The 19,659-nt window shown below is 43.8% G+C and overlaps 2 protein-coding genes across 2 annotated transcripts in view; one reads left to right on the top strand and one right to left on the bottom strand.

Annotated features, from left to right (window-relative positions):
- Window positions 1-13,348, top strand: part of LOC139380585 (beta-galactoside alpha-2,6-sialyltransferase 2-like) — a 61,518-nt gene extending 48,170 nt beyond the window's left edge. The window contains exons 4-7 of the mRNA XM_071123404.1: window positions 4,140-4,237; window positions 4,913-5,014; window positions 6,660-6,834; window positions 11,142-13,348. Of these exons, the coding sequence (XP_070979505.1) occupies window positions 4,140-4,237; window positions 4,913-5,014; window positions 6,660-6,834; window positions 11,142-11,389 (623 nt within the window). The 3' untranslated portion in view covers window positions 11,390-13,348. The remainder of the gene's footprint in view (window positions 1-4,139; window positions 4,238-4,912; window positions 5,015-6,659; window positions 6,835-11,141) is intronic.
- LOC139380587 (parapinopsin-like) overlaps window positions 8,356-19,659 on the bottom strand; it is a 35,448-nt gene continuing 24,144 nt past the window's right edge. The window contains exons 3-4 of the mRNA XM_071123405.1: window positions 17,576-17,809; window positions 8,356-8,721 (exon numbers count right to left, since the gene is read on the bottom strand). Coding sequence (XP_070979506.1) covers window positions 8,503-8,721; window positions 17,576-17,809 — 453 coding nt within the window. The 3' untranslated portion in view covers window positions 8,356-8,502. The remainder of the gene's footprint in view (window positions 8,722-17,575; window positions 17,810-19,659) is intronic.

Below are 19,659 nucleotides of genomic sequence, written 5' to 3' on the forward strand. Positions count from 1 at the left end.
AGTTTTTCTCGGTCACCCGTGCCATGTCAATAATAAAATATACATGTTTCCATTGTGAAAATTGATTTCTAAGTTTTTAGTATACATTTTTTTCTTGATGAGGGATGAGAATTGTCCAGCCCATTGGGTATCTCACTACACCCCCATATGCCATGTCTTGAAATGTGCAGGAAGACGGATTCAAAGAACATTTACATTGTAATAGTTCTGATAGACAACTTTCTAGCTCCGCACATAAACATGGATTATTGAGTCAGTATTAGTTTTTAAGACACGACTCTGCTGTATAATTTGTGAATTTTGTCTTTTGTATAATACATTCTATACATTAGTTTAGACTGGATTAAGTTTATTCTGAAAAGCTATCCTAGGATTGTTCCCTAAGGTTGTGTTTTTAGTCAGTGATATTGGTTCTTGTAGAATACAGTGCCTTGCAAAAGTATTCACCCCCCTTGGCATTTTTCCTATTTTGTTGCATTATAACCTGTAATTTAAATGTATTTTTATTTGGATTTCATGTAATGGACATATACACAATAGTCCAAATTGGTGAAGTGAAATGAAAAAATGGCTTGTTTCAAAAGAATATAAAACGGAAAAGTGGTGCGTGCCCCTTATGCTATGAAGCCCTTAAATAAGATCGGGTGCAACCAATTACCTTCAGAAGTCACATAATTAGTTAAATAGATTGCACACAGGTGGACTTTAAGTGGCACATGATCTGTGTATATATACACCTGTTCTGAAAGGCCCCAGAGTCTGCAACACCACTAAACAAGGGGCACCACCAAACAAGCGGCACTATGAAGACCAAGGAGCTCTCCAAACAGGTCCGGGACAAAGTTGTGGAGAAGTTCAGATCAGGGTTGGGTTATAAAAAAATATCAGAAATGTTTAACATCCCACGGAGCACCATTTTAAATCCATTATTAAAAAATTGTAAGAATATGGCACCACAACTAACCTGCCAAGAGAGGGCTGCCCACCAAAACTCACGGACCAGGCAAGGAGGGCATTAATCAGAGAGGCAACAACGAGACTAAAGATAACCCTGATGGAGCTGCAAAGCTCCCCACGGAGATTGAAGTATCTGTCCATAGAACCACTTTAAGCCTTACATTCCACAGAGCTTGGCTTTACGGAAGAGTGGCCAGAAAAAAATAAGCAAACATGTTTAGTGTTCACCAAAAGGCATGTGGGAGACTCCTCAAACATATGGAAGAAGGTACTCTGGTCAGATGAGCCTAAAATGTAGCTTTTTGGCCATCAAGGAAAACCCTATGTCGGGCAAACCCAACACATCTCACTGAGAACACCATCCCCACAGTGAAGCATGGTGGTGGCAGCATCATGCTGTAGGGATGTTTTTCATTGGCAGGGCCTGGGAAACAGGTCAGAATTGAAGGAATGATGGATGGCGCTAAACACAGGGAAATTCTTGAGGGAAACCTGTTTGTCTTCCAGAGATTTGAGACTGGGACGGAGGTTCACCTTCCAGCAGGACAATGACCCTAAGTATACTGCTAAAGCAACACTCAAATGGTTTAAGGGGAAACATTTAAATGTCTTGGAATGGCCTGGTCAAAGCCCAGACCTCAATCCAATTGAGAATCTGTGGGATGACTTAATGATTGCTGTATACCAGTGGAACCCATCCAACTTGAAGGAGCTGGAACAGTTTTGCCTTGAATAATGGGCAAAAATCCCAGTGGCTAGATGTGCCAAGCTTATAGAGACATACCCCCAAGAGACTTGCAGCTGTAATTGCTACAAAAGGTGACTCTACAAAGTATTGACTTTGGGCGGGTGAAAAGTAATGCACGCTCAATATTTTTTTGTCTTATTTCCTGTTTGTTTCACAATTAAAAATATATTGCATCCTCAAAGTGGTAGGCATGTTGTGTAACTCAAATGAGACAACCCCCCTCCCCAAAAATATATTTTAATTCCAGGTTGTAAGGCAACAAAATAGGAAAAATGCCAAGAGGGTGAATACTTTCGCAAGCCCCTGTACATTTCACTTTCTTCCATATTGTTAGCTTTCATTTGACACCAAATGTAATGTGTCCCTATGAACTTCACATTAGTGCTCATGGGGCCTTTTCATGGAAATGCCATATTGCTTGTACTTGACTGTTAATTTTGACCTGGGAAATGAGATGGGGGGTGGGGGGGCTGCCTGTGGATCCAGTAATAGTACTTCAACAATATTGGTGCTCTGAGGAATAAATGGTCCTGCACATGAGCCATACTAGCTAGTGGCAAGAGGACGAAAACCTACCATTTCAATGTCAGTGAGAACTCGGTGTGTTGATCTATTGAATGCCAATACACAAACTGATGGTTGACTGGTGTCATTGATGACGTGTCGGGTAGCTTAGCTGTGGAAGTGTCAGATCAACCATAGAGGATCATACATCCGTGTGTCATGTAGCCCTGCTGAAGTCTAATTGACTGATCGACCAGTGGAGAGGGACTGATTTTGAAGTGTCTGAGCTTAACCATGACCATCTTAAAATGGTTTTATTTTTTATTTAACCTTTTATTTAACTAGGCAAGTCAGTTAAGAACACATTCTTATTTATAATGACGGCCCACAAAAAGGAAAAAGGCCTCCTGCGGGGACAGGTGCTGGGAGTAAAATTAAAATATAGGACAAAACACGCATCACAACAACATACAACACTACACAAAGAGACCTAAGACAACAACATTGCATGATAGCAACACATGACAGCAACATTGTAGCAACACAACATGGTACAAACATTATTGGGTACAGACAACAGCACAAAGGGCAAGAAGGTAAAGACAACAATACATCACACAAAGCAGCCACAATTGTCAGTAAGAGTGTCCATGATTGAGACCATTAATCATAAGATTGTGTGTGAGACCATGTACACCTGAGTGTACAAAACATCAGGAACATGTTCTTTCCATGACAAACTGACCAGGAGAATCCAGGTGAAAGCATGGATCCCTTTTTGACTTGTTAAATCCACTTCAATCAGTGTATATAAAGGGAAGGAGGCAGATTAAAAAGATTTTTAAGCCTTGAGACATGGATTGTGTATGTGGGCCATTCAGAGGGTGAATGGGCAAGACAAACATTTAGGTGCCTTTGAACGGAGTATGGTAGTAGGTGCCAGTCACACCGGTTTGAGTGTGTCAAGAACTCCAACACTGCTGGGTTTTTCACACTCAACAGTTTCCTGTGTGTATCAAGAATGGTCCACCAGCCAAAAGACACCCAGCCAACTTGACAGAACGGCGGGAGGCATTGGAGTCAACATCCCTGTTGGACATCCCTGTTGGACATCCCTGTTGGACATCCCTGTTGGACATCCCTGTTGGATGCTTTCGACACCGTGTAGACTCCATGCCTTGACGATATGAGGCTGTTCTGAGGGCAAAATAGGTGCAACTTAATATTAAGGTATTCCTAATGTTTTGTACACTCAGTGTATGTGTACACTTTGTGTGTGAAGGCCAGCAGAAGGACACACTGCCTGTGTCTTATGTCAGTTTGAAGGCTTCCTGGTGATGTTTGATGATGATCATAGAACAAATACGAGTAGAGCAGGTGCCTGTGAAACTCCCTTCAGTTACACACGTTGACCACTAGAGAATACTCTCTCTCTATGAGTAGTGATAATTTCATGTACTATTGCATCAAAGCACAGAGCTGAATCCTGCACTAGGTTGCTCATTTACCAGATTGTCCATGTCAAATGGCCATTCACGGTGATTGGTCATCCAGGTCAAGTGTTTGGACTATGGCTGAACGAGGGCAGTCAGGGTGAAGTGGAAAAGGTCAAGGAGACTTAAAAGTGAAGAACTTCACTACCAGACTCTCAGGGTATCACTAGAGGTTAAGAAGAGGCAGGTAGGCAGCCTCGGTGGCTGGACCAAGTGAACACTGCCCAAAAGACAGACTATTGGCTGTCATCTAAGGACTTGTCGTTTATGAGATTGATTTTCTGTTTCTGTGGTGGCCTTTTGATATTTGGCTGCCAAAACTTGATTGTCTTAGCTAAGTAACAGCTGATTGACGTAGAGTGACATTAAAAAATGTTCATCGAATGACACTGACTGTCTTTATTTCTGATGTGTTTTCTTTCTGTCCCGCCCCCCAGATTCCCATGATGCAGTTCTGCGGTTCAACGCTGCGCCTACAGAGGGCTACGTGAGAGATGTGGGGAACAAGACCACCATCCGCATCATCAACTCACAGGTGTGTGTCATAAGGCTAACTCTCTCCAGTCCTCTGTCACAAGCTAAGAGTCACTACAACAAGCTTCACGACTCCGCATCAATATGTGCCTGCAATTAAGTGCCATGGCCGAGTAAGTGATTCAGCATTTTGAATAGACCATTACTCATTCAAACAAACAACATGCATCCAAACACATGAGCCTGATTTGCATATAAATAAGAATGTGATTCATTAAAAGCAGGTGTGTGTGTGTGTGTGTGTGTGTGTGTGTGTGTGTGTGTGTGTGTGTGTGTGTGTGTGTGTGTGTGTGTGTGTGTGTGTGTGTGTGTGTGTATGTGAACCAGCTGTCCTCCAGTACTAGGTAGACAGTGAGTGATTACCCTTACCCATTTTGCGTAAGTGGGTCTTCACCACAGTTCCAGTTCAGTCATCTTCTCCCAGTGAAGAAGTCATCTTCTCCCACTCAGCACAGAGAACAACATGCAGTAAAGACACACACACACACACACACACACACTAGCGCATTCTACTACTGTCACACTAACAGTCAAAGCAACCGCAGAGCTCATTCTACTGTGGACCCACAGCTCCCATGGAGAGATGGGGAGAGAGCGAGTGTGTTTGTTTTCATGCGTGGGCACTGCAGTGCTGCATCTAGTTTCATGTGTAACCTTTGACCCCTCCACTTTACAGATCCTGGCCAATCCCAAGAACCACTTCAACACCAGCTCCCTGTATAAGAAGGTGACTCTGGTGGCCTGGGACCCTGCTCCGTACGCTGTCAATTTGCACAAGGTGTGTGGGAGTGTGTGAATTTTAGATTCTCCTTGACTGTCTAGTTTTTATTTTAGTGATAGTTCTAAAATAACAATCTTATTTAAATATATATTGCTCCATAGTTTTTTTTTACATGCTTTACATCTTGTTTTAGTCGTTTAAGTTTACACTGAAAAGGTTTTACCATGTGCCGCTGCTAAATACATATAGAGGAAGCACTGCACTCTACTCAAACCTTGTCCACTCTCTTTGAGAGGTCCAGTAATGGCACCTAAATGGGGATATTTAAAGAGTTGCTCACCAGAGCCCATGGCTCCTGTTGAATTGGTGGAAGATGGGCTATGGTTGCCATGGTTATGCTAGCAATGCTAATGAGGACCTGCGTAGTGGAAGGCCCCGTGTGGAAAAGTTAGCCTTGCTTGTCTGTTTAACTCACGGCCCTCAGGGACAGGGTGCTTGCTACATCATATACACCAACACACTGACAGCATCAACGCAGATTTATTACATACCAGCTTTATATACCCTGCACTCCTCCTTTCTTCTCTCTCCAGTCCTCTAACACTCTCTCCTTCATCACCTCCACTTCTTATCCCATTCTGTTTTACTTCTTATCCTATTTTTCTCCTGCTTCTTATTCATCTCTTCCTTTATCTTCACTTCCATATTTTTCTCCTCTTTTTCCCTCTGGCCTTCCTCCCTGTTCTCTCCTCTTCTTCCCTCTTCCCTCTGGCCTTCCTCCCTGTTCTCTCCTCTTCTTCCCTCTGACCTTCCTCCCTGTTCTCTCCTCCTCTTCCCTCTGACCTTCCTCCCTGTTCTCTCCTCTTCTTCCCTCTTCCCTCTGGCCTTTCTCCCTGTTCTCTCCTCTTCTTCCTGTTCTCTCCTCTTCTTCCCTCTTGTCTTCCTCCCTGTTTTCTCCTCTTCTTCCCTCTGACCTTCCTCATGATTCTTTCCTCTTCTTCACTCTTCCCTCTGGCCTTCCTCCCTGTTCTCTTCTCTTCTTCCCTCTGGCCTTCCTCCCTGTTCTCTTCTCTTCTTTCCTCTGGCCTTCCTCCCTGTTCTCTTCTCTTCTTTCCTCTGGCCTTCCTCCCTGTTCTCTTCTCTTCTTTCCTCTGGCCTTCCTCCCTGTTCTCTTTTCTTCTTTCCTCTTGTCTTCCTACCTGTTCTCTCCACTTCCTTTATTTATATTTTGTGTCCTTAATCTCACCTGGGTTCCACTTTATCACTGTCCTCTCTCTTTCGCGTGCACGCGCCCTCTCTCCCTCACTCTCTCTCTCGCAGGCGTGCTCTCTCGCGCTCTCTCTCTTTGTCGCGCTCACCCTCTCTCTCTTTGAGTAGAGGTGCATGCTCAGTAACAAGTCCAGGGGAAAAGGACGAAGCCGTGATTACCACTGTGATAGGAGAATATGATGCAATGTAGTTGGTCCAGGAATAGGTTGCAAAATGTCTTAATATATTCTAGGAATAACTACAGGAATCAACTTCCTTCAATCTGTCTCTTTGTTTAACTCTGTTTTTCTGTGGTATGCCAGTCTAGAGTAGACTATAACTATTACCCCTCCCCCCTCTCAATCGCTCTCCCTCTTTCTTTGTCCCCCTCTCTCTCTTAAACCCCCTTTCTCTCGCTTGCCCCCTTCTCTCTCTCTCTCTCTGTCTCTGACAGTGGTATGCCAGTCCAGACTATAACCTGTTCAGTCCATACGTGGAGCACCGGAGGCTCCACCCCACCCAGCCCTTCTACGTCCTCCACCCCAAATATGTGTGGCAGCTCTGGGATGTCATCCAGGGCAACACCCAGGAGACCATCCAGCCCAACCCACCCTCCTCAGGGTTCATAGGTGAGACTGTGTATACCCACATATGCATACATATGTATACACACACATACATGTGTATACACACACGTACAAGCGCACACACACACGCATTTACTCAAGTGTTTTGTAAAGCAGGCTCTGTGGTTATGTTAACATCAGAGAGTCTGATATGCAGCCAGTCGACCCCTACATGTTGTGTATTACAGTGCTTAGGCTCAGCATCTGCTTGGCGTCATGTTATTGTATTATTATAATATAACAGCACTACAGGACCTATAGCAACACTCACGGGGCTATTAAAACCTAGCCTAGGTCATCAACAGAACAGTGTCATTCTTATTATAACCCACCTCTTCTACAGGTCACCTTCAACGCCGGGTTGCCGTTGGCATCCTCCCCTTCTCTAGACCTCTTCCTGGGCCATGCATCAAGTAGTACAAGGCTGTGTTGCGGTAGGATTTGGGGTGTTTAGGTATTTGTTGAGTCAGACCCCCATATGTCCAGTTTGGGAGAACGATGTCTCACAGATATTTTATTGAAGGAATATCCTTGTCCCTAATAATAAAGTGTTGTGGTGTATTGCAGTGCGATATTACAAATTGTTTGCATAATTATAATATTATAAGTAAGTACATTTCAATTGCTCAGTAGACCGGTGAAATTAAAAATCACACAAGAAACACACAGACATGTCAGACTGAATTCAGCGCTTTCTTTGTACAGGTTCTGATGAAGGGGGAGAGGTCAGGGGGGAATAAGTTTGGGAGGGGAGTGGTAGGTACCCCAAACATCACACATGAGTTCAAAGCCACTTATCCCCAAACAAAATGCTGGCAGGTCTGGCAAAAGTCCCATTCTCAATCTGTGAGATCCATGTAGTTCCACAATAGAAAAGTCCAAGATCAGAGCTTCAGTCCAAGATCAGAGCTTCAGTCCGAGATCAGAGCTTCAGTCCGAGATCAGTCACCAGTGTACCAGTGTCCTTCAGAGCTGTACTGCTCAGTATTTGTTCTCTTGATGAACTTTTATAGTCTTTATCAGCTTGTTACTGGACATCCCATAGCTTATTGCACCAGTCAGTGGATGCACCTCACATCGCACCCTATTACCCTTCTTTCCCGTGCCCTAGTGCACTACGTTGGGGAATAGGGTGCGATTTGAGATACAGCCACAGACCTTCTAATCTGTCTTCACAGTCAGGACAACACAGAGGCTGGGAGTAGCGTAACCACTGGCTGGGTGTGTGTGTGTGTTGAGGGGGTGAAATGTGACAGAGATACTCCTTTTCACTTGGGCAGTCGATGTGTTTAGAAAAGAAGCAAGTGTATCGAGCAATGTTTTTTACACCTACACAGAGACAAGCCAGAGAGAACAGGCCGAGTGAGATCAAATAGTACACATAGTTCATAACCACACACACCCTCTCTCCCCTTTTGAATGCAGCACACATGCTCACTCTACAGCCCCCCCCCCCCCTCATGTATACATATACAGACATTTTATTTCTCTTGCACACACAGCATGTACAATTTCACTCCTACATAAAGATAAACACAGCAGTCGGTAAACAAATGGAAGGGTCTGGAGTAGACGAGCGCATGGGCCTTGGAGCTTATTGGTCGGCACAGTACAGTAGCTAGCTAGCTGAGCCATGCATCAACATCCACCAGGCCTTCCCGGCGTGCCCGCTCATGAGAGAGTGACCTCGGGTGGGTTGGTGTGCTCGGTGACCAGGGTGCTGCAGCCATGGTTGTGGATACCCGTGGAGATCCGAGCGGTGCACGCCACCGTGTTGCTGTACACGCGGCGGCTAAGCTGGATGGCGGTGGTCTTGGAGGGCATGGAGGATTGGCCGTTCTCCGCGGAGGGCCGTTCACACCGGATCAGGATGAGGAAACACCTGTAGAACTGAGGGGAGGGAGGAGGAGGGAGAGATTACATGGGAGAAACATGGCAGGGCAGAAATTGAAGAATGGGGTGAGGAATGGAAGAGGTGGAAGAAAAGTCTAAGTATTGCTTGGTGGTAGCAAAAAACCTGCATGTGGAAGGTGTTGCTACAGCAAAGACGAGCGAAAACATCATTATCCATGTCCTCTTTTTGCTAATTGGTCGCATGCGCAAACTAGCATTCATAAATGTATTTATCTGCCGGTATTGTTCCATGTTACCATGGTAACTGATGATTCTATAGGCTCTAGCCTGCTATCTCTGGGTTGTATGAACAGGGTCATTCAGGAGTGCTAATATGACGTCAATTCCATTCTTGGTCAATAACGTTTTAACACTTCAACTGCACTTATTATTTGGTGGCCACCTCGCTTGATTGTCTATAACAACAACAACAACACGCACACTCGTGTTCAGTCTCCTTTGAGAGGTTGGACAAATGTTTCCGTTCCCTGAGTTTGACCTGTCACATTTCTCTCTGATGTCACAAAGGTAAACAGGAAGTGAGGTGGTAGAGAGGGAATGGCCCTGTAAGGACTTCACGCTACTCTGCTGATGAACTGGTTTTGCCATGTTTAGTGTGACCTCACAGGCCATTAAACATGCTACATACAGTAGTACATCACACTAACACAGCTGCCCCCAGAGCCATGCACATTGTCAACTCAGCTCTCTCTTCCTGGATTCCTATTTCTCATGGTTGACTGACCCTCTGAGCGATAACATAGTGTACATCAGGGAGTACCCGTACACTGTTTAGATGTTCCTGTAGTTCCTTTAGCAATGTTTACTCTAAACTTTGATGAAGACCCTTTTGTGGTTGAAACATTTCCAAATAACTGTACATTATTTTGGAGGGGCGGTAGAGTGGGAAAAGAAGCTGCTACTTGCTCTGTCTGTTTATACCCTCTCTGTGCTGTGCCAGCCAGGACTAAACAGATGTTTTTGCAGGGTGTGTGTGTGTGAACAAGAATGGATTTGGGGGTGAATTTAGGGTGTTTATGTGTGAGAGGCACATGGTTAGTCTCTGTATGTTGTAGGTGTGTTTGGATGTGTATTTATGTAAACATTGTGTACTGGGTGGTATCCTAACTGAATGTATGTTCTGTTTTACTATAGTTAAGAGAAACAATAATGCAACAGAGCTTGGATACCAGGCAACTTCATAATCACATAATTCAATGTAAGGATTGCGTGTTTTGCAGAATGTGTGAGTGTATGTATATACTAGACCAGTGGTTCTCAATTTTTGTCACGGGAGGTTTTGAATATATATATATATATATATATATGAGTGTACAAAACATTAAGAACACCTTCCTAATATTTAGTTGCACCCCTTTTTCTCTCAGAACAGCCTCAAATTGTCAGGCATGGACTTTACAAGGTGTTGAAAGCGATGCTGGCCCATGTTGACTCCAATGCTTCCCACCGTTGTGTCAAGTTGGCTGGATGTCCTTTGGGTGGTGGACCATTCTTGATACACATGGGAAACTGTTGTGTGAAAACCCAGCAATGTTGCAGTTCATGACACACTCAACCCGGTGCGAATGGCACCTACTACCATACCCCGTTCAAAGGCACTTAAATATTTTGTCTTTCCCAAACACCCTCTGAACGACACACACAGACAATCCATGTCTCAACTGTCTCAAGCATTAAAACTCACTTTTTAACTTGTCTCCTCCCCTTCATCTACACTGATTTTGAAGTGGATTTAACAAGTGACATCAATAAGGGATCATAGCTTTCACCTGGTCAGTCTGTCATGGAAAGAACAGGTGTTCATAATGTTGTGTACACCCAGTGTAGATCTTATTTTAATATGAGAAACCGTGTCTGAATGTAAACAACTAACCGGGAGAAAGTGTGTAGGAATAATAAGGAAAATAAATGCCACAGTGTTTTGCATCATGTGTAGTTCTGTTTCTTTAACTTGATTACTGAGATGCAAAACATTTTGGGACTATTATCAACAATGAAACACCTAAAGATGTTTTTTTGTTTGTTGTGGAATTGTCCTTTAATCACAGTATTTTCAATATAGATCTATTAGCAGCGCTATTTGGCAGATTTTGTAGTCTCAAACAAGCGAGCTTGCCAACATTCTTCATCAGGAATATGAGCAAATATGGAATGATTGAAAATGGGAAAAGGTGGGAATGTTGTTCCCTTATTTAATATAATTGCTACATTTACTGTCAATAGAGAATTCAAAATAGTTTTCAGATTGCATTTCAGCCCCCCCAAAAATGCGATGCGAATATTGGGTTGCAACTGAAACATCCTGCTTCAATTTGGGTCCTGAGGAAAAAACAGTTAAGAACCACTACGCTAGACTATCTAACCCCTTTTTCTCTACCTTGTCGTTGTAATGACAGGCATCCTTCTGATGATGGCGCTGTGCGAAGAGGTCCACGTGTACGAGTACATCCCCTCGCTGCGACAGACAGACCTGTGCCACTACCACGAGGGCTACTACGACGCAGCCTGCACCCTGGGGGCGTACCACCCACTGCTTTACGAGAAGAGCCTGGTGCAGCGCATCAACACAGGCCCCGAGCGAGACCTGAAGAGGAAGGGGCGTGTCACCCTCCCTGGCTTCAGCACCGTCAACTGTGACCTCTGAACTATCAACTTAGGAACTCTGACCCTTAAAAGAAGCCACATGTGGAACCACCACAACCCCACAGGACAAGGGGGAAATGGTGCAATAATAACCCTCTGACCTCTGGGAGAACCCGGAGGGAACCACATAGAACAGTGGAGAACCCAAGCCATAGCCCCTCTGTGTGGGATGGGATCAAACCGGAGGGTGAAGGTCTAGTGTAACTACATTTATGTCAGGACTTTTGAACAGAACCCAGACGGGGTGAAACCCAGCCTTCCTTAGAGGATAATGGACCCAAGACGGCCTGAAGTGACTGTATCTCCCGATCTCTGCCATTGCTGAGCCGGAAGAGAGGAGAGCTGTATAGTGTAGCAATAGATTAGTGTTATTAGATTTTTTATATATATACAGTACCAGTCAAAAGTTGGACTCAACCCCTGTAATGAGTAGTTTTCTTTATTTTTACTATTTTCCACATTGTATAATAATAGTGAAGACAACAAAACTATGAAATAACACACGGAATCATGTAGTAACCAAAAAAGTGTATATTTTATATTTGAGATTCTTAAAAGTAGCCACCCTTTGCCTTGATGACAGCTTTGCACACTCTTGTCATTCTCTCAACCAGCATCATGAGGTAGTCACCTGGAATGCAATTCAATTAACAGGTGTGCCTTGTTAAAAGTTAATTAGTGGAATTTCTTTCCTCCTTAATGTGTTGTGAAAAGGTAGGGGTGGTATACAGAAGATAGCCCTATTTGGTAAAAGACCAAGTCCATATTATGGCAAGAACAGCTCAAATAAGCAAGGAGAAACGACAGTCCATTAATACTTTAAGACATGAAGGTCAGTCAATCTGTAAAATTTCAAGAACTTTGAAAGTTTCTTCAAGTGCAGTCGCAAAATCCATCAAGTCCATCTGCTGCAGAGGAGAAGTTCATTAGTTACCAGCCTCAGAAATTGGAGCTTCAGAGTTCAAGTAACAGACACATCTCCACATCAAATGTTCAGAGGAGACTGTGTGAATCAGGTCTTCATGGATGAAGAAACCACTACTAAAGGACACCAATAAGAAGAGACTTGCTTGGGCCAAGAAACACGAGCAATGGACATTAGACTGGTGGAAATCTGTCATTTGGTCTGAGGAGTCCAAATTTGAGATTTTTGGTTCCAACCACTGTCTTTGTGAGACGCGGAGTAGGTAAACTGATGATCTCTGCATGTGTGGTTCCCACCGTGAAGCATGGAGGAGGTGTGATGGTGTGGGGGTGCTTTGCTGGTGACACTGTCTGTGATTTATTTAGAATTCTAGGCACACTTAACCAGCATGGCTACCACAGCATTCTGCAGCAATACACCATCTCATCTGACTTGCGCTTAGTGGGACTAATCATTTGTTTTTCAACAGGACAATGACCCAACTCACCTCCAGGCTGTGTCAGGGCTATTTGACCAAGAAGGGGAGTGATGGAGTGCTGCATCAGATGACCTGGCCTCCACAATCACCTGACCTCAACCCAATTGAGATGGTTTGGGATGAATTGGACCGCAGAGTGAAGAAAAAGCAGCCAACAAGAGCTCAGCATATATGGGAATTCCTTCAAGACTACTACTACTTCCAGGTGACTACCCCATGAAGCTGGTTGAGAGAATACCGACAGTGTGCAAAGCTGACATTAAGACAAAGGGTGGCTACTTTGACTCTCAAATATAAAATATATTTTGATTTGTTTAACACTTTTTTTGGTTACTACATGATTCCATATGTGTTATTTTGAAGTTTTGATGTTTTCACTATTATTCTACAATGTAGAAAATGGTTATTATAAAGAAAAACCCTGAAATGAGTATGTGTCCAAACTTTTGACTGGTACTGTATAACTTAATGTGTTTTGCTGTTGTGAAGTGTTGTTTTTCTAGAGTTCTGGTTGCTCTTCTTCCTTAAAATGACTTAAAGGACAGTCCACAGTTTAATGGTGGATGTTTTTTTTTTTTAATGGCTCTCATGGGGTGGTAAATTAATCTTTGAGAAAATGAGCAGTGGTCTGCACTGAATGTCTGAAAACACGTCCATACCAAACACACACTTCTGAACATGTACAAACTCGGCATACACCAGCCACACACTCCTGACAACCCGTAACAAAAACTTGAACTTTAATTCAAAATGTACCTCAGTACCACTTCAATGACAATACACGTGCTCATACAGGTACATGTATCTCAATACAGACATGCTGGAACTACACCAAACACTCACCACCTCAGTATTACCTAATCAAGATGGTACATTGTGTTTAAAAAAAAAATCTACAACAGTCACACATTTTTCTGTGTTCAACATTCCTTAAATGTCCTCTAGTCTTATTTCAAAGTCTTATTTGATGGTGTTGTTGTCATCGGGGTTTTGATTGCTGTTGATGCTGCTGCTGTGCTTTATGCCCAATCACTCTTTGCTCTTCTTTTCTCATCTCCCAAGCTGTACCGGACCACTTGCCAACTCATAAAGAGGTTGCCATACTCCCACTTAGGTCTTTAAGGCTGGCTGGTTGCCACTTCAAGGGCATGCACAGTTCTGTGTCTGGCGGATAGTTAGGTACCAAACCCAGGAAAACCCTTTGGTTGCCCGTTCTTTGGCCTAATCCAGTGCAATGATGTCCTTTTTAAGATTTGTGAACACCAAAGGATGCAGGGCTAAGCTAGCGGATAGGAGTTAGGGGGTAAGAGAGGACTCGCAAAGCATTCTTTCAACAGCTGTAACCCTGTGCCTAGTAGCCAACCGGACACTGGGTTGCCTTTCAAAACACCCAAAGACTGATCTTACACATACTGTATGCTATCCATGTAACTGCAGTGTCATTGTTGTGGTTTTTATTGCTGATTTAATTGTTTAATAGTTCAGATTTACAGAAAGTTGTTAGTCACCTGATAGTGTTGCTCAAACCGTCCAGTGTTCTGTTAGTGGCGGGCTGGGGTAGGAGAGGTCACTAGTCAAACTCCCTTACTTTCCAGTGTCCACCCCATGCCAAAAGGGAATTGAACCAACACCCTCTCTCTGACGTCTCTTTAAAAGCAGCTGTAATTACTACGATGATTGACCTGCCTCTTTAAATTAATGTAATCGCACCACACCTCCCACTGTCAAAGCCAAACCTCTCCCAGTTATATCTACGAGCACACTACAGATGTAGGATCTTAATTTGATCCAGTTTGCTACAGCAGGAAAATAATCCTGCACAATGGGAAATGTGAATTTATTATGTGGATTATAATAAATGGACTTTTTGTAGGGGTTGACATGTCAAAGTGAAAACTACAAACTTCAGAAGCTTTTTTTAAACCTCAAATATGCTACAAGTTTTAAATGTCCTGCATTTCAAGACCAGTTCTCCTTCAACAGGGTGATCAAATTAAGATCCTACATATGTGCCATAGATGGTCAAGGGGTTCGGTAGCTGGACTGCCTCCCAGGCACGTCATGCTGATATGGTTTGAGGCATTCAACAGAGCATGGTCTAGTAACTGAAGCCTACCATTCCCTATGTCTTTACCGTTCTCATTTTGACTGAATCCTCCAATATCTTTCTGAAAGTACTCTTTTGCCTGGGCTTGCAGCAGGCTGCCACGGTGCGCTGCCAGAGACCTTTTCTTATTATGGCAGGGATTTGAAGCAGTAACATCTCCAGACTCATTCTTTGTCCGGCTTTAATGTCTTCCTTGTTTACACTGACTCTGTGCCAGACCTGCCTGCAGTGCGTTTCAGCTAGCTGTCGTGTGTGTGTGTGTAGGAGAGGAGGATAACTCAGAGATCCTATAGATCATCCTATATTGCTCTATATTCTATGGGATCACTATCTGGCCATGCTAGAATGGACAGCGGGGGCTGTTCTTTCCAACCACAAATCCGCTTACAACTACTAAGCTTCACCTTTATCCCAAGCTGAGTCTCCTATAAGACCAAACAGATCATGCACTTGTTGTCAATCAGATATGCCATTACGGCCACTGTAGTCCTTTCTGTAATGGCCAGATGGTGACCATTCCCTGGGTAGGGACAACTGGGAGGGGACATTGGCAGCCATAGTGACATAATTCAAAGAAGAGATTTGTGTGTGTTTTGTTTGTTTGTTTGTTTTGCGTTGTGACATTCAGGAAAGTGTTGCTGTGCCCTTGCTCCAGGAACAGTGCTTAACCAGGGTTGAGGAAACAAATTGATCCGGTCGTAAACATGGCAGTCAAACGCTGCTTGGAATATAGAGGCGTCTGCTGAAGAGTTGTTGTAATCAAGTGAAGAGAGACTGAACAGGAATACCATTTAGAGTTGGAGCCGTTTTAAATATGATTGAGCTACCTAGGGTCAATGATAGTGTTAATAACAGTGCAAACCCTTCCCAACCGGTGTGACAGACCATTAGCTTGGGGAGCCAACGCAGGTCTTTTAGGTTTTAGGCAAGGTTACTCGGCACACAGGCATGGTTCGGAAGAACTGTTACACCGGCACGCCAGGCAAGCAAAATATTTTGAGCCACATCTGCTATCTCATTAACACATGGCTTGAAGGAGCCAGACACACCGCTGCGTCAAATGATTTCCCAAGGCCCACCTCTCACTGAGAGATCTAACAAAGGGAAACAGAGGGGGGGCTTTGATGAAACTGTCTGGAATGGTCTCGACTCACACCACTATCATAAGTATCGTCTCTGATTCATGTCCATGCATCATTATTGAAGTGTTCAAATCATTCAATGTAATTGTTACGTTTGTGATTAACACATTGACAGTGTAAAAAAAAAAAAAAGATACAATAACTTTGTTTCTATTCCAATGCACAGAGCAGTCAAATCTATCCGGAGCAAGGATAAGAGTCTTAAACTGTCCATGTATGTGTACTTGTCTGGATCCCAATTAGCGTTTGCAGAAGCAGCAGCTACTCTTCCTGGGGTCCACAAAACATGACAAGTAACAAAACACTAATAGACAAGGACAGTCACACATTTTAATTACAACGATGATAGACAAACAGTACAACAAAAAAGAATACAAACAATACAACCTAAAAAGTTGTCTGTACTGTGCTTTACTCTGTACTTTCCTGTACAAAAAAAACAGCATCCAAGATATAAGATTTTTCTACTTGCGTTGTGCAAGTGTATATTGTGTGCGTAGGGAAATTTTATCCAGCTGGAAACGAGAGCAGCAATTATTAGTTCCGTAGAAGCACTTCTTGATCAAATGCAATGCCTTTGGCAACAGCATTGAAATCTTGATACTGTGCCAAATGTAATTTGTGGGTGGATATGTTTCTTATAGCAGGTATTTTTAAGGTGCTATATGTTCCCTTCAGGGGGGTGTTATAGGATAAAGATGACCAACGTATCTGTATGGACCATAGAGAATGATAGAGGACGCTTCTTTGTATCTATCCCATTATGGTGTCTGAGCACACGGGCGGCATCATTGAGGCCATATCCATTTGAGTTGGTATGCAAACTGCCACCTATAGTGTGTTGTTTGAACAGATAAAGCCAAGGTTGCCGATTTTACATCCACCTGCATTTATGGAATGTTTGCTCACAAGTATAATTCATTGGCTGATTGCCTCCTGATGACCTGGATGGAAGTATGTGATCCTCCTTAACCACCTAGTTAACTACTTCAAAATGAGGGCATTTTTCAATGGTGTTGCCCATGCTAAAATAGGCTTTTGGGAACTAGAGTCCTCTTATCATTCTCTGTGGTAAGGATGGACACGCCAGGTGCATTGTGTTCAACACAGAGAAAGTAGTTTTGGAGATCACTGCTTAACTTGATCCCTCCTCCAGTCGATCTGTACTCTCTTCTTCTGTCACAATTTTTTTTTTAGAACTATTAAATTTGAATAGGTATTTAAGTTGACTGTTTGTATACAATGAAATTGTTAATTTATTGTTCTATTTTTACCATGTAAATAAAAGCATTGTACGTGTACAAAAGATCTCTCCAGAGTAATCAATACTTAGGTCGGGACTCAATCTGTGGAGTGCTGTCGGCAATGCACCATTTATTGGTCATTTCCGATTGAACCGACATGTGCAGCGATAAGAATGCAATTGGGAACATTTGCCTTTCAAAGCCATATTGTTGACATCTCAACCTCAGATTACTAACAAGAAACCCACACTACCCCCCCCCCCCCCCCCCCCCCCCCCCCCCCCGACTAACCTGTTTGTTCATGAGGATGTAGATGAGAGGGTTGATGACAGTGCTGCTCTTGGCCAGGAGTGAGGGCACCACCGCAGCCACGGGGGTGATGATGCCGGGCCGGCCAAACGTCGCCATCATGGCCACCACGCCGTAGGGCATCCAGCACAATATGTAGCACACCACTGTAGTCAGCACCATGAACAGGATGTGGTACTCTCTCCGCCGTGCCGCTGTCCTACGTATCTTACCCACCTAGAGACAGGTGAGATGAAAGGAGAGAGTGAGGGGAGGTGACGGTGTTTCGTCACCCCGGGGAGAGTATATAATAGTCCTTTTGTCCAAACAGAAATGCACCTGTTTGCTGCATTTATATTCTCAAACCCCTGGACATCACACACACACTGGATGTTTGATGAATGCTTATATTCGAGAACGAATAGTCTCTCTCTCACTCACATCCCTGCAGTGTAGGTTCATTGTTCTGCCTGAGGGCTTCTCTCCAAACCCACAGAGAGCCAGTGGTAATCAGTCCATCCATTTTGTGACGCTAACCTTCCATTTCAGCCATGAGACAACTGACGCACCATTCATCTCCCCCACCCGCCCTATCGGGGGACAGCGGAGAAGGAGTCCATACTCCTCCCTCCATTCTAGAGGACTAAGGCACTGACCCTCTCTCTCCATCCTGTTGCGCCAACACTTGAACTCTGTGTGTTAACCTTTTGAGCTAATGCCTAAGGCATTTTGGTCTCCCAGGCAAGGTTTAATTATCACATGTATCTGTGCCTTGAGTCGCATGCCATTTTTGCAGATTCATCTGCTGAATTTGGATTTCTCGTTGCCCTGACCTGGACCTTCTAGCACGCTTAAATGGAAGTGCGCTATCGGGACCACTCACTAATCCTACTTGTCTGAATTGCTGAATTACTGTGGGGATCTGAGGGGTTGGGCGCTGGGGTTGTCTTCATAAGTCTGCCCCAATTCGGTCGTAAAAACTTGCCTGGCTACCGGTCCACATCGCTCAGGTCAAATGCCACACCCACTAACGTTTCTTCTCCACGATGAGTCTGGATTTCCTCTCCTCCCGGAGAGTGAACACATTCTAAATGGTCCCAGAAACCGATGGGTTGGGCCAACGCGAATCATGAGTCACGTAATTTTGACGTAAGCACAAACAACTTCAAAGATGACAGGTTCAAACTAATGTATGGAGCGATCGACAGGGCAGCATAATTAAATGTATGATGAGTTGTCAGGCAACGTAATTACAGCTCTAATAGCAAAAGAGTGGCGGGCTGTATTCATTGTCGATTGGTCAGTTTTTGACACTGTGCATTGCAACTGACTCTGGCGCTTCATGGGGATGCTGCAAGACACATTTAGTGAAAGCTGCTTACTCTTATCAGGGGAGTCCGAACAGAAGAAAGGGATTATTTAGATTTGGGATTAGAGAGGGGTCAGTAGCTAACACACACAACAAAATAACCCCATAATCTGTATGTGTAAGTGTGCATATACAGTGGGGGAAAAAAAGTTTAAGTTCTCCCACTTAAAAAGATGAGAGGCCTGTAATTTATCATAGGTACACTTCAACTATGACAGGCAAAATGAGAAGAAAAAAAATCCAGAAAATCACATTGTAGGATTTTTTATGAATTTATTTGCAAATTATGGTGGAAAATAAGTATTTGGTCAATAACAAAAGTTTATCTCAATACTTTGTATTGTTTGTTGGCAATGATAGAGGTCAAACGTTTTCTGTAAGTCTTCACAAGGTTTTCACACACTGTTGCTGGTATTTTGTCCCATTCCTCCATGCAGATCTCCTCTAGAGCAGTGATGTTTTGGGGCTGATGCTGGGCAACACGGACTTTCAACTCCCCCCAAAGATTTTCTATGGGGTTGAGATCTGGAGACTGGCTAGGCCACTCCAGGACCTTGAAATGCTTCTTACGAAGCCACTCCTTCGTTGCCCGGGCGGTGTGTTTGGGATCATTGTCATGCTTAAAGACCCAGCCACGTTTCATCTTCAATTCCCTTGCTGATGGAGGAGGAGGTTTTCACTCAAAATCTCACGATACATGGCCCCATTCATTCTTTCC

Source organism: Oncorhynchus clarkii, chromosome 22 (genome assembly GCF_045791955.1).
Source record: "Oncorhynchus clarkii lewisi isolate Uvic-CL-2024 chromosome 22, UVic_Ocla_1.0, whole genome shotgun sequence".
NCBI lineage: Eukaryota > Metazoa > Chordata > Actinopteri > Salmoniformes > Salmonidae > Oncorhynchus > Oncorhynchus clarkii.